Source organism: Euleptes europaea, chromosome 14 (genome assembly GCF_029931775.1).
Source record: "Euleptes europaea isolate rEulEur1 chromosome 14, rEulEur1.hap1, whole genome shotgun sequence".
NCBI lineage: Eukaryota > Metazoa > Chordata > Lepidosauria > Squamata > Sphaerodactylidae > Euleptes > Euleptes europaea.
The window spans coordinates 28,100,398-28,124,971 of record NC_079325.1 but is presented as its reverse complement, the minus strand read 5'-3'; the positions used below and the strand labels follow the sequence as shown (position 1 = coordinate 28,124,971).

At 43.9% G+C, this 24,574-nt stretch overlaps 1 protein-coding gene across 1 annotated transcript in view; it reads right to left on the bottom strand.

The window, feature by feature from the left end:
• The window catches only part of LOC130486775 (disintegrin and metalloproteinase domain-containing protein 32-like), a gene marked incomplete at its 5' end in the record, with an annotated part of 44,878 nt that overhangs the window by 8,873 nt on the left and 11,431 nt on the right, over nucleotides 1-24,574 (bottom strand). Inside the window, 11 exons of the mRNA XM_056860073.1 lie at nucleotides 1,600-1,798; nucleotides 3,647-3,736; nucleotides 4,426-4,624; nucleotides 7,102-7,238; nucleotides 9,434-9,515; nucleotides 11,062-11,228; nucleotides 12,463-12,534; nucleotides 13,866-13,931; nucleotides 16,207-16,396; nucleotides 19,244-19,320; nucleotides 19,521-19,599. Of these exons, the coding sequence (XP_056716051.1) occupies nucleotides 1,600-1,798; nucleotides 3,647-3,736; nucleotides 4,426-4,624; nucleotides 7,102-7,238; nucleotides 9,434-9,515; nucleotides 11,062-11,228; nucleotides 12,463-12,534; nucleotides 13,866-13,931; nucleotides 16,207-16,396; nucleotides 19,244-19,320; nucleotides 19,521-19,599 (1,358 nt within the window). The remainder of the gene's footprint in view (nucleotides 1-1,599; nucleotides 1,799-3,646; nucleotides 3,737-4,425; nucleotides 4,625-7,101; nucleotides 7,239-9,433; nucleotides 9,516-11,061; nucleotides 11,229-12,462; nucleotides 12,535-13,865; nucleotides 13,932-16,206; nucleotides 16,397-19,243; nucleotides 19,321-19,520; nucleotides 19,600-24,574) is intronic.

Genomic DNA, 24,574 nt, shown 5'->3' with positions numbered 1-24,574 from the left:
GATGGAAGAGTTTGGATTTTCCCAGTCCCAGACAGCTTTAAAAGGCTCAGGCAGTAGGTGATGTAAAAGACAACTTTAAAAGAAGATTAGACAGATTCATGGAGGATAGGTCTATCAGTGGCTACTAGCCACCGTAACTAAAGGAAACCTCCACGTTCAGAGGCAGTCAACCTCTGAATCCCAGTGCCAAGAGGCAACATCAGGGAAAGGCCTTGGCCTCTATGCGCTGTTGTTGGCCCTTCAGAGGAACTGGTTGACCAATGTGTGAGACAGGGTGCTGGACTAGATGGACCACTAGCCTGATCCCACCGGGCTGTTCTTATGTCCCACCCCCATAGCAGCTATTTTCCCTATCCCCATAACAGCCCTTTCCCCCATCTAGCACCTAAGGGGGGCTTTTTAAAATCAGAACTTAAATACCATTAGAACAATGTAACAATCTGTGTGTATCAGGCTGTCTAAATTACCAGCTTTCATTTTTAAAGAGGCAAGTATCTTGCCCCTTTCATCGTGGAGATATGCCTTTCCCCTTATATCTCTGCAGTGAAAGGGGGAAATGGAAGCTGGGAATTCAGAGAACCGGATGCACAGATGTTTATATCATCATAATCATATTTAATTACCATTTTAAAAAACCTGGAAAAGCCCTGGCAGGGGTGTGTGTGAAAAGAGCCTACTGCTGGGGGACTGGAACAGGGAAACTGGTCATGCAAAAGCCTGTCATGGGAAGGGGCCATAGTTCAGTGGTAGAGCACTGCTTTGTATGCAGAAAGTCCTAGGTTCAATCCCTGGCTTCTCCAGTTAAAAGTGTCAGGTAGCATGTGATGTAAAAGACCTCTGCTTGAGACTCTGGAGAGCTGCTGCCAGTATGAGTACACAATATTGACTTTGATGGACCAATGGTCTGATTCAGTATAAGGCAACTTCATGTATTCAAGCCCCATGGCCACAGGAGCTACCACAGCAACAGGGAAGCTACACAAGCCTGCCCCCATGGGGAAAACACCTAAAAGTCATTCAGTTTTACCAAGGAAGCTTGGGAACTGCAGTTCAGGACTAGGGATCTACAAAAAGGAATTTTCACTATTGTTTCCAAACTACAATCCCCAAGAGGGAGAGATTTATTTAAACTGATTGTAGTGTAGTTGTGCCCTCGCAACAGATACAGCTTTGAGACTGTTGTGAGCTGCCCTGAACCTACAGGACAGAAGAGATCCAAAATTTCTATACATGTAGAGTCAAAATTTAGTCCCCAAAGGAAGGTCTTCTAAAAGAGAAGAACTTGAAAGGAGATGCAGGGTACTGAAATGGTTAAGACTGTCAGAACAGGACTAAAGGAAACTGGGTTGAAATCCCCATCCAGCCGTGAAACTCACTGGGTGACAATGGGCCAATTCTCTTCTCTCAGCTTCACATACCTAATAGGGTGGGAGAATAAAATAGAGGAGGGAAGAACCACATACACCACCCTGAGCTTACTGGAGAAATAGAGGGATAAGAAAGTGATGGGGTTTACATTTACTGTTGTGAGTAAAAGTTTTTAGAAACAAAATGTAACAGCCTTTTTAAAAGCAGCAAGAAAACAGGTATGTCATTTACTTGGACCAAAGAGTTCCCGACAGCGTAGATCAGCCGACTGACAAGCTCCTAAGTAACAGAAACCAGTGTTGCCACCACATGTGTATCCGTTCTGGGCATAAGCATCATCTGGGCAGGATGCAGAACTCCCATTGCAGTACTCTGGGAAATCACAAGTACGGTCAATTGCCTTTCTACATACTACATTGCTTGGCATATACTAGGCAAAAAGAAGAAGAAAGCAGAATTAGTGGTAGTCTTCATAATCTGGATGTTTGATTATGTCTAAGGTTTAAAAAATCCATTAATTTACTCAAAGTCTTCTATCAACATGGTTCAGAATGTAATGAAAACAATGTATTATAATTAAACAAATAACAACAACAAACAACAAGAATAAACAGAAAAACAGCTAACAAATTACTGGAATGCCACCAAGCAATTGGACAATAAAAAGATGTTTCCTGGTGCCTAAAAGTTAACACATGATATAGGTACATGTTCACTTTTAGGAACCAGACAGCGGTTCTCAAACTTTTTGAGTCATGGAGCACTTTCCAGGAGAGAAATTAGTCACAGAGCACTAATTTTCACCTAGCACCAATATACTAAACCGAATGACAGTAATGTTTTTTTCCCAATCTCTTCATGGAGCACTAGGAGATGTTTCGTGGAGCACCAAGTGCTCCATGAAGCCCAGTTTGGGAACCGCTGCAGTTAGGCATGTGATATAATGGAGGGCATTCCAAAGTCTGGTGCCACCACACAAAAGATCCTGATCCCTACAGCCTTACCTCTGAAGTGATGATCTTAACATATAAGCAGGTTCATTTGGGAGCTGCTAGTCCCTAATTTACCACAGTCCCAGGTAAAGATGCAGCTTAAGTTTATTGTTCACTGGGGGCTCATATTAATACATATACAGCCCATTCCTGAGGGGAAGGGCTGAGCCGGTGGCTAGAGGCAGTGCTGCCACGCCGCCTCCAAAGGAGGATTCAGCCCCCCCACCACCACCAAAGCCAGAAAGTTGCCCTTATTTTCCAGCCCTGTGGAACTGCTCCATAGCGTTCCATGGGGCTATGCCACCAACTGAAAGTAAGGGCAAAGGGGGTGTTCCCGGCCTGAAGAGGGTTAGGAACATGCCTAAGGGCAGCTCCGCCCCTGGAATTTCCTGGAAACGCTGGTGCACGGATTTGTGCCGTCAGGATGCCAGCGGAAGGCCAAGCTGATGTTCCAGGACCGCACTGCCACAGCAGCAAAGGGAGACCAGCGTAAGCACCCCAACACTGGCGTCCGTGCCAGTCTTGGTGGAGCAAGAGGCACAGGTGGCGTGGATGCCAGTGTGGGCCCTTGCTTGCCTCCTAAGACCTTTCAGCCTCACAGCTCAGGAATGGGCTGTTAAGTTACCTAATAATAGCGACACACACCTTTTTTTACCTCTTCCATTTTAAATATGTCAATCACATAAACACAGAGAAAAATTAACTGTGTGGATATTAAAACAGTTTTAGCTATTATAAATACATTAACAGCACAACAGAATCCGGTGTTTTGGAAGCACCAGACAAAGAACCTCAGCAGATTGTGATGCTCACATTGAATACAGAAGTCAAGAATTGCACTTCTTGAGTTCTTCCCTGGCTTGGACTGAATATCTGAGCCGGAGGGGAGTGTCACATTCAGCCTGTGGGAACTTTTCTTCCTGCCCTCAAGCTGCTTAGCTATTCGTCTGGTGCATTAACTTGTCATACTACAGCATCATCTAATAGACACTCTAGAAAAACCATTAACAGCTCAAGAGCTGAGTGTCCCTAAGAGACATTAAAAGTAGTACACTCCTGGAACTGGAAACAGAAAGAGCCAGCATCCAACTCGGACCTTCAAAACCAGACAGAGACCCAGTTGTGACCATCAAGATGAAAAATCTGCCCACTACCACAGAGTGAACTAGCACCAGGAGATGGTCTTCAGCGGGACTGAGCTCCAGTGTAGAATGTATGGCCAATGCAGAAGTGAAGGGAAAGCCCATCGGGAGGCTTCTAAAAACATCCCAGACCCAAGACCTCACCTTGCAGTTTCGGCAGCATGGTTCAGTACTGCATACAGCTCCTGCTTTAAATTTACATTTGTTGGTGCAACATTTGCTCTTCTTACATGCCTGAAAATAAAACCACACAGCTGGGATTTGGTTTTTTTTTTTTTTTTTGTAAGCAGTAAAACCGATTAGTTTTTGTGGTAGCAATAATTACAAAATATGATCATTAAAATACGAAACTCTGAATGCTGAAAAACAAGTATGGCTTCTAAATTTTGGAGCTGACTCCTGGTGCCAAAGAGAATCTGTCAAGGCCTGGTCTAAAGCAACATTTAATTTTTATTAGATTGTGGTGCTGCTGCTTGAATGTAAGTTTGATAAGTTACTGCTGGTAATATCGATGGTTGTGTGTTGGCTTTTATTTCTTGTGACTGCGGGCTGACTGAACTTGATATGAATTTAATAATAACATTACTTTATCTTTTAAGTGTACTCTTTAATTGCAGTGCTGTGTTGGAGAAGAGTGCAGCTAGTAGGGTTCACAAAGATAGTAAAATAAATTACAAAGTTTAAACATAAAGTAGGATTTGCATCAATGTAATGGAGCAGAGGAGCGAAGTCCTGGTCAGAGCATTTTTCATAAGAGCACAAGACATGTTTTGGGGGGGCTGGTATATGGTGGCCATCAAGAAACATCACCATGATTTTTTAAAAACTGCAACAAAAATTCTTGTCCTTCCCCACCCTGAACATCTAAAATAAGTCAAGATACCAATTCAAACAAATCCAGTGGCCATTTCCCAGTTACTGACCTGCGATAAACCACAATCACAGTTTTCTCCAGCTTCTATAATACGGTTCCCACAAACTGCATGGCTCCTTGAACGTCTCTTATTATAGTACTGTTGTAAATGTGGCCTATTAGAAAGGCAATGGCCACCGTTGAGTTTAATGAAATTTTGAAAGTCTTCAATGCTGCAGCTACTGAAGACTTTAATTCCATTTGAATGTCTGAAATATGAAATGAATATATATATATATATTTCTTATTTAACTTTTCATAAGGTGGATTCTGTAAAAGTACCTTCAAGTTCTCTACTGATGCTTTGCATGCAGATCCTGCTGGAAATCCACACACTATCATCAACGTAAGTAAACAAACATCAACTCAGCATTGATTCACACAGCTCATCTACACTGTAAACCGATATTGTATTTATCTAGCATAATTTGCATGGCTTCCCACAAAGCATCCTGGGAACTGTTGTGTGGCAAGGATGCTGAAATTGCTTTTAGAGATTCTAAGTCCCTTCCCCAGCCGCATCTTTTCACAGAACTGCCCAGGATTTGCTAGGGAGAGGGAATGATTGTTATCTTGTATGCGGAGTTGTCAGGGATGGGTCCTGGGACCTTCTTCAATAATTTCTAAGAGAGTTAAAATTATTTCAAAAAGGCATCGGTTTACCTACCCACTTATTTTGCCCTATGGATTTTGCAAGCTCTTCAAATAATACAAAAGTCTGCACAACCTGTTTACTGAAGGCAAAAGGAGAATGAACATACATGCCAGAAGCAGTGATCTCCCGAACTGCCCAATTCTATCATTGTTCTCCAATATTAAACCAGTTTGTTGGATCTTCCATTCACTGACTCCCAAGTATATTTGGTATAGAAATTAACTAATAAACCTTCTAATCCAGTTTGGACTGTGCAGACCAGGAGTGCCTACTGAAACAAAGGTATAGTGAAGTGAAGCTTCACACGGATTCTTAAATCCTAAAGGTAAAGGTCCCCTGTGCAAGCACCGGGTCATTCCTGACCCATGGGGTGACGTCACATCCCGACGTTTTCACTTTGTTTACGGGGTGGTTTGCCAGTGCCTTCCCCAGTCATCTTCCCTTTACCCCCAGCAAGCTGGGTACTCATTTTACCGACCTCAGAAGGATGGAAGGCTGAGTCAACCTTGAGCCAGCTACCTGAAACCAACTTCCGTTGGGATCGAACTCAGGTCGTGAGCAGAGCTTGGGACTGCAGTACTGCAGCTTACCACTCTGCGCCACAGGGCTCTTATTCTTAAATCCTACAAGATTGCTAAACATGAGCTACTCAATGCTATAGAAAATGACTAAGGAGTAAGCATGACGAAGCACTACAAGTACCAGGAACAGACCCCCCCCCCAGTCTTTTAATTACTAAATAGCAACCACAGGGGTACCCAATTTAAACCAGAGTGTGGTAGCTGACCTTTCCCTCCTTTCATTTTCCTGACTTCAGCTCCTGGGGTGGGCTGAGGGTTTTTAAGGTTGGAGAGCAAGCATGGGAGAAAAGTACTTTTTGTTATTTGTATTTTGCAGTATTTACACTTCACCCATACAAGTATTTACAAGGGCAGTTTACACACACACACACACACACACACACAAACAGAGTAAGATGTAGCAAAACACAATATTAAAACATTTAAAAAACAGTATCGTATTAAAACAAAAGAACATGAAATGTACAGATTGTTAAATAAAGTATTGGGAAAAAACAGTTTTCGTAAATACATGATAAAGCATTGAAGTAGTAAAAAAACCCTATAAAATTGACAGCACAGACTAGGTATAAAAGCAGGACAATCACTAAAACCTCTATGGGGGGTATCCTAATTGAAAAGCTAGAGGAAAATAATAATGGTTTTTGCCTGCCTAGAAGATTGTCGATTTAGCAACTTGGGAATTTCACAATTTTGGTTCCTGAAAATGAGCTCATATGGTGAGCATCCTCGTACAGCATAATGTGTTCCTTCAGGTGTTCTGGTGGTTCCAGACTCTGCAGCACTGAATTTATTAATCCATGAAGCTGCCTTGTACCGAATCAAGGTCAGTATTGTCTACTCCAGTGATTCCCAACATCATGATGCCTGCCAGTGTATTTCTAGGTGCTCCCTTGATCTTTCCTCAAAGCAAAGAGCCAGTCCTGGCTTTCATCCACTTCAATAGAGTAGGAGATGCTTCTGAAGAGCCCCAGTGTGTGTGTGTGTGGGGGGGGTTTGTCTGTAGGGAACACCCATTTGCAAACAATGGTTTTCATTCCAGGAAGATGCTTGGCTTGGAACATGATAGCATTTTGTGGAACCTCCAACATTTTGTGATTGGATCTAGTCTCTATGGTAACTATTTTGTGATTGGTTCTATCCCCCATGGCAGCTCTTTTGTTGTGGTGCCTATGACCTGTTCTCAAAATTCTCAAAGTGCCCACAGGCTCAACAAGAGTAGGGACTCCTGGTCTACTCTGATCAACAGTGGTCCTCCAGGGTTTCAGGCAGAGGTCTGTCCCATCTCTTACTGCCTGATCCTTTCAACCGGACATTCTGCAAGTAAAGTCAATGCTCTTCCACTGAGCTACAGCCCTTCCCCACTGCATCTTGATCTGAACTGAATCAGCTGCTATTTACCAATAAAAACCAGACCATCTCTCACATGGTTTGGCCCTAAGAAACTTACACTGCTTCAGTGTTCATAATGCAGATGTTTCCTGGACACTCGCAGTTCTTGTTATCATCATAGTTCATCCCCAGGCCCAGGCCAAGAAGTTGTGTCACAATAACTGAAAATATCTCCAAGTTTACAAACTTTTGGTACTGAAAGAAAAAGGGACAACTGGAAACAGGAAACAAACTATTTTTATTTAAGAATATTTATAACCTACACACCCTGACCTGGATAGCACAGGCTAGCCCGATCTTGTCAGATCTCAGAAGCTAAGCAGGGTCAGCCCTGGTCAGTATTTGGAAGGGAGACCACCAGGGAATACTAGGGTCATGACGCAGAGGCAGGCAATGGCAAACCGCCTCTGAACATCTCTTGCCTTGATAACCCCATGGGGTCGCCATGGGTCAGCTGTGACTTGATGACAAAAAAATCCTACACTCTGCATTAAGTAGTGCCAGAGAACAGCTGTCCAACAAAATCAGTAAACTCATAAATAATTTAAAGATAAAAGAAACTAATTAAGACAGCAACATTTTAAAAAAGAAGAATCCATATCATAAGAGCAGAAGACATTAAAATCTAAGGCCAGGTCAGAGCAATAAAATGTATTAGGAATATTTGTGCCCTCCCTCTTCATAAAAGGCAGCAAGAAACATAACAATAAGACATCCACTGCAATAAATCATATAAAATATTAAAACAGCAGCAACAGAACAGAAGCAGAAAATAAAACAACATCAGATTAAAATTTAAAACATCTTTAAAGCAGCACCTAATAACACAGCAGCAGGGGTGACATGAAAACGAGACAGCTAAAAACACAAGGTGTTCAAAAAAGGTTGACAAAGCAAAAACATTGGTGCCCACAAGATTATAAGTTCAGTGCCTCTCTGCAGAGGAAACTCCAGAGCCAACACATTACTGCTGAAAAACACCATGTCTCTGGTGCTCACTCCATCTAGCCTCTGAGTGGGGAACTGATCAGGAACTGTGATTATACTGGCCAGAAGGTGGATTCATACAGGAGAAAGTGATTATAAAATCCAATAGCATGTCTAGGAAAAACGAGAGTTTTTTCATCTGGCACTTAAAATTGTGGTGCCAGGTGAGCCATTGTGCAGAGGAAATTCCAAGAATATTACAATAGAAAAAGCCCCACTATAGAAATAAGCATCACTTAATGAGTCTATTAGGGCCACATTGTAGAGTTGTTGGTATTGTAAAGCTGAGGAGCATATTCTATACAGATCTAGATACAAGACAATTAAATCCATATCACATTTTCTGTCCTAAAGTTATGTCTGCACAGATGTTTTGATGGGGGGTGGATACATGTCCAAGCCACACCTGATCACTCAAGGTTCCACAAGGGCCAGAAATAGTGTAATTAGGATTGGGGCAATAAAATACCTGTTGTTCCCTATATAGGAGCATAAATCCAATTATTTAATACATGGACATGTATTAAGTAACAATAAATGATATTGTTTTATCATCACCTCTCAGGTAGCAAAGTTTTGTACAGCAGCAATGAAAATTCGTTGCCATAGAGTAGTCTCTTAGTCCAAATGGCAGGTGTAACTTGGATGTTATTTATTTTGCTGTTATTTATTTATTTTAAAGTGATTTAAGACTCAGACTGTAAACCTTTGTCTGTAAGACTATTTTAGTCCATGTATTTTGTTTTATCTGGCCAAGGGCCGTAAATAAACAATCTATCGATATTGTTTTATCAGTCTGTAATAATTTAACATGATTTAGCGAGAGCTGCAGGCCAGGCAGAGTTGCATCACTGCAATTTTCCATTGGCTTTGCACTCTGCAGCCGAACCTGGGAAGACGCATTCAGCTGCTGAATGAGAGTGCTTCCAGAATAAGCTGGGAAATGAAAATAAGTGACTGGTGAGACCTTGGAATTTCAGAAGCAATATCTTTAAACTCCACAGCCATTCTTAACGCACTCCAGATTTCTCTCAACCCCTCTCAAAAGGGTACATGAGCCCAGGAGTAGCCCCTGTTTTATACTTTTCTTTACTTATTACAGCCAGAACCTGGACAAAGGGGGAATGCCCCATTGGTTGGGGGCCTAAGATGTTTTTAATGTGTTGTTTTAATGTTTTGTTTTATTACATTGTTTTGTACTGCTTTTTCATTGTTGTTACCCAGCTTGGGTCCTATGATGCCTGGGAGAAAGGTAGGTGTATAATTTTTTTAACAAATCAATAAACATGCTCTCCCTAATTTTTAAAAATTTCTCCACTAGCGTCCAGACTCAAGCAAAGCCTTTCGACTGAGCTGCCAGTCAATTAATAACCATTAGACAAGAAGATGCAGTGATACTTCACCAGAGCAACTCCTGCATCATAGTTCCGCAGGCACAGCTTTCCTGAGAACGTTGAACCTACATAGCTAGGCTTCTCCCTGTAACTAAAGTACAAAAGGAAATGTCAAATCACATATTTTAGGGACACCTACAAGTCACATGTTAAACCCATACAAGTCACAGCTGGCTCCTTCCACTGCTATTTTCCCACTCCATTGCTGTTGTTTCCCTTGGTGTCAGCTGGCACAGGGCTTAGATCAAGAGCTCTCAAGGTAAGGCACCGATTCCCTATGATATCAGCTACCAAGATTACCAGCTGACTAAGCAAATGACAGCCATTTCAAGCCAGAATACAATCTTCACATACTAGAATCTTCCTCATCCAAGAAGTCAAGTTGCCTGGTGCCACGCTCTGGCATATAGCACCGAAGCCTGCTACAGTCCTTTGTTATGGGGAACTTGAGGCTGTGAGCAGTCACTGAACTGCCCCATCTGTACTTCTAGGCTATACATCTTTCTGCTTCCCAGTAGTTCTCCTTTTCGGCAGCTATCTCACAATTAATCATTCCTTTAAAATTCAGAATTATTTGAAGAGCAAAGGGAGGGGGGATTTGCTTATCTCTACAATCATATTGCTATCTTTGCAGTTCCTGCTTTTTTGTTTGTTTTTTATAGTGATGCTGCCATACACATACACCACACTGATGAAGTGGGCTCCATATCACATGTAAAGTTTAAGTCTACTTTTCTTTAAATCAATAATGTGAGCACAGAGCTACACTGCTTCCTTTCTGCCACACACCAACAACACTGAAATGTCCCAGAACTTGCAACAGAAAGGCTCAAAGTCACTTCTGGGTTTGTTTGGTTTTTAACTTTCATGAGCTAAAACATCCATTGACTTTATCCAGATGTTGGAGCTCTTCAATGTTTTGCCAACAACCACAAGGCTGAAAAATAGTTCAGAATGAATGAATTAATGAATGAAAAACACAAGGCCAGCCGTGGATATTGGGAAACATGGCCCATCAATTAAATGTCAAGCTCCCACTTCTCCGGAAAATGCAGTAATGGAGCAATTTATTTACTTCATTTATACCTCACTTGTCTCCCCAGTGGGGACCCAAAGCAGCTTATATTGTTGTCATCCCCTCCATTTTATCCTCATACAGAGTTTGTGAGTACGCAACCTGCCCAAAGTCACCTAGCAAGCTCCCATGGCAGGGTGGGGTATTAAACCTGGGTCTCTCAGATCCTGGCCCAACACTCTTACCACTATACACACAGGCTCATACATAATATGATACTATAGTATGCTTTCCCCGCTGCTCCCCCCCCTCTCCATCCTCTCAGTGGCAGCTAATGATATGGAATGGGGATGAGGAAGCACATAACAAAGATGATATCAAGGCACTTTTCCATTGCCACCTGTTATGAGAGGAGGGGAGGTCAACATGGGAATATTGTTTTCTGCTATAGTCCCTTGTTTTGCATATGGCCTGTTTCCACCCTTATTTTTGTCATAGCTAGCTTGTCTTTCTTTTTTTTAACAAGCATCTTTAATACAGCAATGTACATATTGAAAACATGACAGAAATAGTGCTTATGTAGGTGTGCTGTTTAATATGGAATAAGTTTTTTTCTTCTTACGCAAATAAAAACGCTATATCATGTGGCCGTAGAACAAGGTATGCATTTTTCCACCTTAAAAACCTTTGCAATAATACATCCACCTCTCCTGAAGTAGAGATTTTATTATGATCTGTCCAGAACTCCAAGGAAGACAGAACAATTGTTATATTAAGCCTGGTAAATATCTGAAAAGATGGAAAATACACGCTGAAATAATTTTGCATATGCACATTATATTAATTTTATAAGCGTTAATTATAAGTACTTTAGACGGCAAGATGCCACAGCATGTCGGGTAAAAATAGAGGAAGTGCCCCTGAGTAGAGGCAGAGTACAGTTTCTTCACCACTGAGTAATAATAGAAAGTCTTCACACATCAGAGATTAACAGGAAAAATATCCAGATACACAACTTTATCTTTCACATTCTCTTTACTTACCGGTATCTGTCTTCTTCATTTTTATCCTGCCCACTCCTCTGAAGTGCTCGGAATGGCATACAGTGGTTTTCCCTTCTCTGTTTTATCTTTACAACAACCATGTGAGGTAGCTTAGGCTGAGAAAGAATCACTAGCCCAAGTCATCCAGTGAACTTCATGGCAGGGAGGAACTGCCAATCATAGTTTCCAACCATAGTTTGACCACTAAAATTGTCAGGGCCAATTTTATTTATTAAATATTTATTGATATCCTGTCATTTGATCTAGATATCTACAAGGTGGCTAAAAAGGATCCTTAAAATCCACAATACTTACTATGAAGTAGTAGAAGCACAATATTACACAGCAGCAGAAATCAATAAACAGCAGAACCACCAGCAGTCATAATAAGCTTATAAGAATGCTTTATGGGGAGGCCCCAAAAGCTCCTAAAAGAGAACCATCTTTGACTCGTGGCTAACAGGGCAATCTTAGAAAGAATTACACCTTTCTATGCCTGTTGACTTCAGTGGACTTAGAAGGGTGCAACTCTGATTAGAAATGCACTGTAAAACCAGCAGAAATGGAGCAAGACATTCTCTGGGTGTTCAACAACACTGATGCCATTACCTACAGCAACTCAGACGTGGTGGGGGGGAGGTAGGTAAAGCAGGACCTCCAGGAACCTCAAGGTACAGGGAGAAAGAGCTTCTTGAGATATTCCGGGCACAAGCTATTACGGGCTTTTGCTGGATCAGGGTTTAACCACCTGACACAATTAATATTTATAAGCTTCTGAGGTGTCAACATTGCCTGAAGTGGTACAGGAAACAGAACAATCACAGTGCTGGAATGACACCACCATGAGCCTGCATTCCTGGCATTCAATGTTATACTATTATCTTCTCAATGTAAATGCTCACTGGGCAGAGCAACAGCCAAATGACAGTGTCCAAGCAGTTCACGTCGCAACAAAACAAAACAAAACGTAACAAACTTACGCTGTTGAGAATGCCAATGAGCTGAGCTACTTTCTGGGTTACGACATCTTCCATTCCACCCAAATAGTTGTACTGAAAAAGAAGAAAGCACAATAATACCCATAACTAAGTGTGTTCCATTTTTGCTGCATGTACTGCCCCTGTTGGAAACAGAATTCTGGGCTAGACAGACCTTTGTCTGAGAGCTGAACTAACAAACCCACATCTGTTGAGAAATTGGACTGCACTATCAGGCATAGGGAGGAGTACTTATCACCACCACCAAATAATACCATTGGACTCTCAAACAGCTCCCCTTCCACAGGCCTCCCTCCACCAGGCTTGTTTTCAGTTTCAGAGCATGGCCGGGGTGGGGACCTAATCAGAGCCTGTTTGCCAGGTCAGAGCCCCAGTGTGTGCAGCTGGGAGATTCCTCTTCTCCAATGGAGGGATGGGAGTGGAGGCTGTTTAGCTGATGCTCCAGAAAGTTCCAAAAGAGGACTCTGCATAAAACCTAACTATGAGTGTGCACAGAGACTGTGATGAAGAGCTGTCAAAAGAGGAACAGGTTCCGCACTCCCTTCCCACCTGCCTGTGAGCACTTGTCCCCGTGGTAATCCCATAAACAACATCCACAGACGAGTAGTCCAAAACAGAGTTGATTTATTAGAAAACCTACAGGTATACAGAGCTAACAGGTAAATTGGCACGAATGATAACTAAAGGCACAGCTAAAGGCCTATATAGAAGAGCATTGGTCATATCAGATAGTGATGGCAGCCATGGCAAACCCCCCCCCCCACGAGAGCAGTTTCCACGGAAGAAAGGAATTTGGCAGTTACCAGGCTTGGCCTTGGGACGCACCTGGCGGAACCATAACACACACAGTCTGGCTGTCTCAGCAGAGAACAGGCCTGACATTGCCACTTCTTCATGGCCAGTGCCACTCAGCCTTAACCTTTGTATAGAGCCCCATATTTTCCTTGTTACACTGAGTTCTGCCCTGATCTAGCAAAGTATTTCTTATGTTCTCAAGGGATTTATCTTGTTATAACTGTGGTGCTAATTTCCATGTAAGAAAATAATCAAGAATCAAGATTTTTTTTTAAAAAATAAATTATTTATTAAACCAAAAAAGGCAATACAAATGGTTAATTGGGAAGATGTTTAGGACAAGTAAATGCATAATCTAAGTAAAGGGGACTATATACTAGCAAGAAGCAAGTTTAACAGCAGTTTCCAGTGTGCCAGGATATGTGACAAGCTCATCAGAGACAAGCAAACAACAGCCATATATATTGTTGGTTATCAGAAGTGGTACAGCTAGGCAACCTGCTGTCTCTATTCATGAGCCCACACTGGCCCTAAGAAAGCCCATTCCTAGAAAGTTTCAAAGGAAATGCAGTTTAGGCTCAGAGACTTACCAAACTCTTGTCCAAAACGACATACATTTCCACATATCTATGAAATCCAGTGACATCTTGCAGTAGCTGAGGATAGACAATGTAATTTAGTAACCATTTCTGTATTTTACATGCTAAAACTTCTGTAACACTGAATCATACAAAAGAGTATCATAAAAGCTAGGTGCTTTTATGTAAAAAAAAAAAAAAAAAAAAAGGTTAAAGTCCTCATCTCTAACCAAGTCCTCTTTTCCTAGGGCATACACACAGGGCAGGAGTCTCCAGCCCCAGTATACCTGTGCTCCCATAGTTCACTCAGCAGGGGCGGCCATGATAGCCAAAGCTATGGAAAAGGATAGCCTTTTGCTATGGAAAAGGAACACACGCACTGGGGCAGCAACATGGGAACACACAACTACACCTTCCGAGGTCACTTCCCTCCCACACTATGGAAAAGCACCCATGTAGCAAATGAGAGGTAGGAGTTCAATTCCCAGGAAGGGCAATGCCAGCCAGAAGGCACGACTCATTTTTTCCTTTAACAGGCAGACCAGCAGCAAAACAGGTGGAAGAGGCAGCATGTGGACCACACCGCAAACACTCAGGATCAGTTTCCTAACCAGACAACTGGGCACACAGGAACACAAGCCATACGGAGTGCATTAGGCACCTCCCACAGCCCCAACAGCAATACCAGCCATGCAAAGCTGGGGAAACATGAAGACAGAAATGTTGAAGTAGAAAGGCACAGGCACAGCATAGCCAAAGACCCCCATCTGAGGCCCACACAGGGAAAGCCGTGAAATGACGTGGACAGAATCCCAAACTTTGCTGGGATTCTGCCCGATCAGGCAGAACCACACGAGATGGGCCGATTATGTCAACAGGCTGCCCCAAACAGCCATCGTTTTCACAAGAGAGCCCACATCTTGAAATGGATGATTAAGGGACAACTTTGTAGGGATGCCAGGTTTGGTTTAGACACCAAACTGGAGTAAAGCTTCCATGTGGAAGCAGTCTGTTAACCTTTTCAGTGCCTCTCCCCACTTAAACTGGGTAAATACGTTGCATTACATTTCAATTTTTACAGGTATGATTACAATAAAAATAATTTCCACATAAAGTCTGAATGAAACATTTAAACCACACAGTTTACTTTAACCTAATCAAATATTTCAGTTCAAGTATTTATTGCTATTGGGACATAACATTAATGGGGTGCTTCAAAATTCCATTTATTAAAAAGTCTAAATAAATACGCTCTATATCATGATCTGTTAAGAGTACCAGAACATTTTCCACTGTATATTTTTTCTGGAAAACCTACATCACTAGCCAAGACCAATGATGGTGTTAGTATAGGCAAAGGAGCAGTAAAGGCAGAACAGGCCAAATCAGCATGGCCATGATCACCATAGAAACAGGAATGGTTTCATGAACATCTCATACTTCAGAATACTGATCCAAGTCAAAATGCTTATTTTTTTCTTTACCAATTTGCCTTTGACTGACCCTGAGGCACTAGGTTCTCTCTGGTTCTTTGATGGACTCAGAGGGGCAGGGAATGGAAGCACAAAAGTGGATTGTAATGTACCAGCTTCGTTTGGCAAAGTAAGAGATGGAGGCATGGAAACAGACTGCTCCATGTGATGGAAGAAGAATGTATGGAGGCAGACTGCTACATTAAGTATGGCACTGAAATCAAAAGTCTGGATTGTGCCACATGATTTCTTCCAGAGAAGAGCAGAGATGTAAGAGATACAACTCCAAAAAATCCAGCTAGGATAGGAGCTAGAGGGGGCTTGCCTGCTGTCTGCGCTCTCAGTGGGTACTGTATTTTTAGTGCTGTCTGATGTTTTAGATTGTGTTTTCAGAGTGCTGAGATTTGTATAGTTTTTAAAAGAGTCCAGCTGGATCAGACCAGTAGTCCATCTAGTTCAGCACCCTGTTTCACACAGTTGCCAACCAGTTCCCCTATAGGTTCAACAACAGGGCATAGAAGCTAATTCCTTCCCTGATGTTGCTTCCTAGCACTTGTATCCAGAGGTTTACTGCCTCTGAATGTGGATATTCCCTTTAGTCACCATGGCTAATAGCGTTTGATGGACCTGTCTTCCATGAATTTGTCTGATCCACTTTTAAAGTCGAAGCACCTTATACTTATTACTCATCTCTCCATCCCAGTTAGTCAGCTTCATGAAGTTTAAACTGTTTGGAACTGAATTCAAAATTTCTCTAAGTTGTTGGGTTATCTTAGATACACTACAGTTAAGTTGTTCATCCTCTCATGGTCTGCACCTCCAACAATTGTTGACAGTAGCAATTCCTACTGAAGTTTTAAAAAATAAAAAGCAGCACTCACTACATTATCTGAAAGCAGCTTATGAGAGATGTCTCTATTATCCTCTTCGCTTGTTATAGATAGGACATCATCTAACAACACTGAACCCTTGAGATCTTTGTTATTTATTTGAAAAACAAGGTGTTCAAACTGAGTGGAAGACTCCATATATTCAATTCCATAGCTGATGTTCTCAAACTGCAGCAGCCCTCTGGAGGGAAAGAAACCAGAAAGCAAGTTTTAGGAAGGCTTCAGAAAAAACTAACAGCAACTGCAATTAACCTGTGTTGATGCCCACACAGGTTCTCACAAGGGATGCAAAGAACAACATTTTGTAACGAACAAAGTAACTAACAAGTTGTAATTAAGTTTTCCCCCTTAACTTGTGAATCCACGATCTAGCCCCCTTTTTTGGATACATGGAACACTTCCTTGGCACCCAACCAAGCTTCAAGCACTGCATACAGCCCTCTTGGGGTCAGCGCATAAGTTGTTGCCCCGTGCCAGAGGTGCCCTGTGCCCCCAAGTAGGGCCCATGGCAGTTCAGTATGCAGCAGGCTTGTGGTTAGCCTGTGTAGGTATGAGGGTGAGGAACAGCTGTAGAAGTCCTGTGACAGGGGCAAAGAGATTTCTGCTGAAGGGCTATGCTTCAGGGGGGTGCCTTAATCTTTGCTTGGCCTCCTTTACTTAACATGCATGGGCAGTGAGAGCTGGTAAGAACAGCTTGCTGAGGCCCTCTGTGACTTGTTATGGCTGAGTTTGGGGTGGCCAGAGCATGACGTCTTGGCTGATTCCTTCCTTGTCCCTTCCTGCCCTTGTCTTGCAGGGCTTTGGCATCCCCCCCCCCCTTGCTGTCTCCTCCTACTACAGACTGTCTGGTACAAGGTACAGCTGCACTAAACAGGAACATCCACATGAATTGTTTGGCTCCTGTTTGTTTACCCTTTCAGCCAGAAAAAAATAAAATAAAAACCTAATCTTCTCCAGGTCAAAGGAGAAACTGTAGGGTGGATGAGGATAGAGTATCAAAAATGCAAAATGAAAATGCCTCACTCATTCATATATGTATGATAAGTAATCTGAATTGAAAAACTGATAGCTGACAATATTTTGAATTCTTCAGATCTGGCTATTATTTTGGAACCTGTCTTAGATTTCATGAAGACCAGAGGGAGGGAGAAAACTGACTCAACAGACTGGTAACTGATACCCCCCCCCCCAAACAGCAAAATTACACAGACATCATGACTGCAATGGGGACTGCCAACAGGACTGTCTTTACACCAATCACATTACAGCTTCACTAGTTGGGGAGAGCGTAGTTCTATATAAATAGTGGACTCTGTTTGTTTCTTATTTTGCTGTCTCTGGTACTGTGCTGTTAAGCATAGGGGCAAACATTTACTCAAGCTGGCAGGCAGGCAGCACTATAGGTAGGGGAGGGGGGAAGAGCTAGAGGTAAATGCTACAATTTGTTCCCTTCTCCTCCAGAAATAGGCACTGATGCATCTGGGACAAGTGAACAGAATTAAACATTTGCTTAGTAACCCCATATTTCCTTTGTAATATCTAATTCCATCTGCATTCTAGTCCTAGGCAGGATGAAAACTGGGATAGGCTTCTCCCACTGGAGAAGATAGAAGCAACAAAAAAAATTAGCCTTGCTTCCTAAGCCTGATGGTAGGAACCACCCTTGCCAAGATGTCTTGCCAAGTGAGAAAGAGCTTATGCCACAGTGGGGCTCTGATGCTTCATTTTGGGGGGGGGGGAAACTACCTCATAATCACAGAGCTGGGTGCCATTCAAATTACTCCAAAGTCTGTAACTTCAGCTACTTCCCCACAATTCTCATTGTAGCTGATTAAGAGAACCTAGTTTCAGAAGGCTGTTGTGTTGGTCTGCAGTAGAACAGCTAGATCTGAGTCCAGTAGCACCTTAGAGAACAAGAAGATTGTCAGAGTATAACCTGTCAACAGTCAAAGCTCCCTTCATCAGATACAAGTTGGAATGGAGATCTCTGGCTCCTTATATCTCAGTCAGAAGATGGGAGGGTTGTTGCATAGAAAGAATTTAGGATTCAAAGGTACAATCCACATTGTAACCAGCTTGATTAGGGCAAAGGAGAAATGCGTAGGGACAGAAAATCAGCATTTGTAGCGAGATAAGAATTCTGTGTCCCTATTCGGCCCCAGAGGGTCCATTGTTCTCAATTTGTGAATGGATTCAAGTTCAGCAATTTGTCATTGTAATCTGTCCTTGAAGATTCTCTGTTTGAGGACTGCCACTCTTAGGTCAGCAAGGAGCTTTCACTCTTGAAAACTTATACCCTGAAAATCTTGGTGGTTTTAAATGCTACTAGATTCAAATCTAAAAGAACCTAATCTCCAAAAGGGCTGCACAGATAGCTTGCAGTTCCAATACAAGTCAACTCAGTTATATGATTTAAGGCAACTGTATGATACGTTGGACATCTGTGAGCAAATCTCTCAACAGGTATTTCAACCTCAAAAAGCAGCCATGGAGGGACCCACTTAAGAATAAAGTCATGTCCCTGGGGTGGGAATCAATCATTTCATCCTGTACTGGTTTCCCACCAGAAATCCATCCCCCTCCATACACACACAGAGAGAAGCTGATAATAGTATTTATTATACCCGGTGTACATATTGAACCTATTTCCTCCTCCCCCGCCACCCCGCAGCGGTTAACAGTAGTCACCGAGTTGATTACTATTGACAACCAGCACAGAGAGGAAAGATTTAAGTCTCCTGCCTCAGCATTTAAGCGCCACTCCAAATTTAGGCCCATGTTGAAAAAATCAGATCATGAGCCCCCAACACATCCTGCCATTTGGCTCTCAACTGGTATGGAATGCACACTTATCTCTTCCCAAAGAAAATGACCCCAGAAAAGGGTTGCCTGATACTTCTGCTTAGGATTATATGGAATACAAAACACTAGGAAAGGAGAATTTCCATGCACTTCTCTGAAGCATCAGGAGCATGGCTTGTCAGATGTAGAAGACTGAGCTGGATAGCCAAAGCTGTTGTACTCTTACCTGAGCCCAGAACAGGTGCTGAATATTGCAAGAGATTTGGGAAACCCTTGGATATATCCTTGATAGAAGCAATCACTCTAAAGACAGTTTTACAAAATGACTTAAAAAAACAAACATTGCACCTTGCACACTTCTCCAACTGAGCTTATTAAAAGCCTTACAAACAATTTAAAAACCACACCTGCATGCCCCACAACTTTAATCTGTACCCCCAAAATAGCATTTCTAATCATTTCTAGAACTAAATCAACAAGCTGCAAAACACCATAAAGTTTACCTGAATATGAGGGTAAACAGGATGCACAAAACCCCCTTTCTTATATGTATAAACCATGAAGTCATCAGGCAAAAAAGCTCTGTCCGTAAAAATGACAAAAAGAGCAGTTTCAGTTAGGTGCAGCAGAAATGGAGAAACCACATAAGCCCTGTGGAAAACACTCTATACTTAGGCAGTGTACATTCCATACAGCTTTTATTATTACAATTGCTGTTTTGTGAATTGTCACAATTTTTGTCATAACTAATTTGGGATGGCCTACTTTTTAGCCATTGACATTTTAAAGATAAAATATAGTTCTTTTAAATTATGCTCTGTTATTGCCCCTGGATGATATGGAAATACAGTGTGACCATGTTTTATTTTTCACTTGTTCCCAAGCTTTTTAAGTGTAATTGTGAACCACTTTGTGGACTTTATGGAGTGCCCCAAAAGTTCTCCCTATATATGAAAATAAATGGGTGCATGCAGGGTACTTCTGAAGTAGGGATGAAATCTGTTCTCAGTCAATTTATTCCTTTTCTGCATATCCCTTCCTACATTTTATTTTATGGTCACTCTACAGTGTGCCCAAATGATGGGAGAATGCAACTGAAGACTGGGAACTAGCTTTTTATACATGGAGGACTGGAAAAAATGGAACCTTGGCTTACCTGTGAGGGTTCCTTCTCTACTGAGGGAGGAGGACATCTTATCAGCGGGTTTTATCGTCCTATGCTCAGGGAGGCAGGAGTTAAATTCTTCACTTCTCTCTCTCTGGGCTAGGTGCGCCCCCTGCTATCCAGTGTGACGACTTCTCAAGCAGGATAAAATGAAGGAGACCTTGAACTAGTCACTCAACATTAAGAACAAAAAACTCAGAACCGTTAATAACATGAAAACTGTTAACATGAACAACATAAGGGGAACGGATCGAAGATCGATTTCGGATGACTTGTAGAAAGTCTGATTTCAGCTTATTCGGATCCCATTCTTCAACTCGTATTTGCCTCATCTTCACCCAGGGCGGGCAAGATGTCCTCCTCCCTCAGTAGAGAAGGAACCCTCACAGGTAAGCCAAGGTTCCATTCTCCAACTGAGCTCGGAGGACATCTTATCAGCGGGATCTTCAAAAGCTGGACATCACGGGTGGGTCAATCGTCAGTCACTACGTGTTGAAGAATCCTTCTGCCAAAGGCGGCATCCGAAGACGAGAAGGAGTCTATTCTGTAGTGACGCGTGAAGGTAGATAGGCTAGACCAGGTGGCGGCCTTGCAGATCTCTTCGACCGACGCTTGCTTGTTGAATGCAGCCTAGGTAGCTGAGCTACGGACTGAGTGCGCTGTAATCCCGACTGGGACCGGAATGGCGCTGTGTTGATAGCTGAGCTGTATGCACTGTCGGATGCAACGGCTAATGGCTGAATTGGACATTTTACTGCCTTTGTTAGGTGGAGATACCGAAATGAATAGAGCATCCGAGCGTCTAATGTCTAATGTAGATAGATACGTAGAGCCCGTCGCAAATCTAAGGTGTGCCATTGTTTTTCAGTAGGGTGAGAAGGACGAGGATAAAAAGAAGGTAAGTTAATCTCTTGTTGCAGATGGAACCTGGAGTTAACTTTGGGGACAAAGGTCGGGTCTGGTCGAAGGACCACCTTGTCCGCGTGGAAAATACACAGTCCCGGATTAGAGGAGAGAGCCCCCAGCTCGGAGACTCTCCTGGCCGAGGTGACCGCTGTGAGAAAGAGCACTTTCATTCTAAGAAGAGAAAGTGGAACCTCTCTCAAGGGCTCGAATGGATGCTTTGTGAGTGCTTGCAAGACCACATTGAGGCGCCATGTGGGGAACCTGTGGCAAACTGGAGAGGAGATAGCTGACACACCCTTTAGGAAGGAAATGATGTGAGGGTGTCTGCCTGTAGCGTGTCCCTCCAAGTGTGGAATCACGGTGGCTATGGCTGCCACCTGTCTTCGCAGTGTGGAAGCCTTCAGGTTCTTGGAGACTCCGTCTTGAAGGAATTGTAACAGATTCATTGTAGTGATGGATATTGGGTTCAGATGCTTGCGGGTACACCACCACGCGAAAGCTCTCCATGAGAAGTTATATATCCGGTTGGTCGACTGTCTTCTGGCAGCTTGCATAGTGGAAATTACTTCCGCAGAGTAACCCAGGTCTAGTAACCGCCTCCTTTCAAGTCCCAGGCGGTCAGTTGCAGCCAGGTTGGGTCTGGGTGTATGAGGGGTAGAATCTGATGTAGAAGATCCGGAACTGATGGAAGCGGCCAGGGGTTCCGTTGTGAAAGTTCTCTCAGTGTTGGAAACCATGGCCTTCGGGGCCAATGCGGGGCAGTGACGATGACATGTGCCCTCTCTTGTCTGATCTTCCAAAGTACTCTCGGTATGATTGGGAGAGGGGGGAAGGCAAATAAGAGGCCTGGAGGCCAAGGTGATTCCAGTGCGTCTACCCCCTCCGCTGCCGGGTGGTCGAACCTCGTGAAGAATCTCGGGGTTTGATGATTGTCGGGAGCCGCGAACAAGTCCACGATGGGGGTGCCGAACTTTCTTGATATTAGCAGAAAGACTTCCTTCTTCAGCGACCACTCCCCTTCGTCTATCTGTTGGCGGCTCAACCAATCCGCTTGGGTGTTTAGTACCCCCTTGACATGTTCCGCCCGTAGAGAGGCAAGATGGGCCTCTGCCCATGTCAGGATGCTCTCCGCTTCTGAATGAAGGGAGGAGGAGCGGGATCCTCCCTCCTTGTTCAGATGAGCCTTCGCCGCCACATTGTCGGTTCGAATAAGGACATGTTGATCTCGGACCAGAGGATGAAAGTGGATGAGGGCATTCCGGATCGCTCGCAGCTCCAGCCTGTTGATGTGTAGGCGTTTTTCTGCGGCTGTCCACTGACCTTGAGCCATGTGATGTAGGAGGGTGGCTCCCCACCCCTCTAAGCTGGCATCCGTGAAGAGTTGTACGGTCGTTGTCTGAATATAGGTCTGACCCTTGGCTAGGTTGTGGTGTTTGGTCCACCATCTCAAGTTGATTTTGAGAGGAGATGGAATAGGAATGAGTGGATTCTTTTTCAGTGCGATCTGTGCCTGATAGGGTTTCAAGAACCACTGTAGTCTTCTCATGTGAAAGCGAGCCCACGGGACTGAGCCGATGCACGATACCATTAGACCCTGCAACATGGCCAGAAACGAGAGGCCGGTGGACCTGGAGGAGACCACCTTCTTGGTCGAGGACGTTATTTTGGCAATCTTGTCCTTTGGGAGGAAGATCATGCTTCGTGCCGTGTTTATGATCACCCCTAGATGTCGTAGAGACTGCGTGGGGACGAGTTTGCTCTTGCCCCTGTTCACCAGGAAGCCATGACGTTCCAGAACGGAAAGCACTGTGTTTGTGTGTTGTCTGGACAATTGGTTCGATGGAGCCATCACCAGGATGTCGTCCAGATAAGGAAAGACGTGTATCCCTTGCTCCCGCAGATGAGCCACTAGAGTCACCAGGACCTTCGTGAAGACCCTTGGAGCTGAGGACAGACCGAAGGGGAGGGCCCGGAACTGGTAGTGAAGAGTGCTGTAGGAGAACCGTAGGAATTTGCGATCCAGAGGGTGGATTAGGATATGCATATACGCTTCCGTCAGGTCCACGGAGGTGAGGAAGGATTGTGGGCGTAAGGCATCGACGATTGAGTGCAGAGTCTCCATCCTGAAGCGTCTGAGGCGAATGTACCTGTTCACATGCTTCAAGTCCAGGATTGAACGCCAGTCGCCGTTGCGCTTGGGTACTGTGAAAAAATAGGAGTATACCCCTGCGTATAGCTCTGCTGGTGGAACAGACTCGATGGCTTTTATGTTTAGCAGGTGTTCTATTGCGGCCATTGTACGGGCATGCTTTTCCTGTTTGAAGGCGGGATGCGAGACGAGGAAGCGTTCTGGGGGAGTCTTGCAGAATTCTAATCTGTAGCCGTTGCGAATGATGCTTGTTACCCAAGCGTCTGGACGGGTAGGTTCCCAGAACTGGAGAAAGTGTTGTAGCCTCCCGCCCACCGGAAGCTGAGCGTAGTCATTGCTTTCCTGGTTTGTCATTGAATCTGGCTGGTTTATTTTGGTTCTGGTTGAACTGAGATGACTTTCCGAATCTGGAGCCTCTGCGGAAGAATCCTCTTCCTGAAGACCAGCCTCCCCTTTTGTTATCAGCCCTGCGCCGGGACAGGGTGTGGGAGGTCCGAAAGGGCCGGTAGGACGAATACGAGGGTTTGCTTTCCCTCTTAAGGTACTTGGGAAGAGCCTTCTTCTTGTCTTTTGTCTTGATAAGGATATCGTCCAGTTTGGTTCCGAAGAGACGGTCGCCCTCGAAGGGGTAGCCCAGTAGAATAGATTTCGAACCGTTGTCCGCTGACCAGGGGCGGAGCCACAGAGAGCGCCGGGTGACTGCGGTTGCTGCTAGGGCTCTGGCAGACAATGTAACTGAATCCAGGGTGGCGTCAGCCAGGAAGGTCACCGCCTTGAGGACCCGATTCAGGCCATCCAAGACTCTCCTGTTGTCCTGTGGGACTAAATCAATTAGTTTTCTTGACCACATAATACATGCACGTGACATTAGGGCTGCAGTAGCTGAGGCTTGGATAGAGGTTGCGGAGGCCTCGTGTGCTTTTCTAGCAGCGTTGTCTGCCTTCCTATCTAGGCGGTCTCTTATATTACCCGACCCGTCTTGGGAAACCAGGCCTGTGGAATGCAAATCTGATACTGGAGCTTCCACTAGGGGGACTTTTTTTCGCGTCCTCCTCGGCGCCTCTCTTTTTGCCTGCCGCCGCCGCGTCCGAGCTGGGTTTCGACCGCCCGCTCTCCCCGTGGCGTTTAGAAGACGTCCCCTGCGTCCGCTGGGAGGACAGAAGTCCAGAGACCTGCTCTTCGTCCCCAGACATGAGCTCTTCAATACTCTCCTCCTTACTGTCTGCCATTCCCCTCAGGGCTTGAGGGAGAAGAGCGGGGGGGAGGAGAAGAATTCACACCACAAACCTCAAAGGTTGAGAAGTGGGGGGAAAAGAGAAGTAGAAAACAAACGGGGG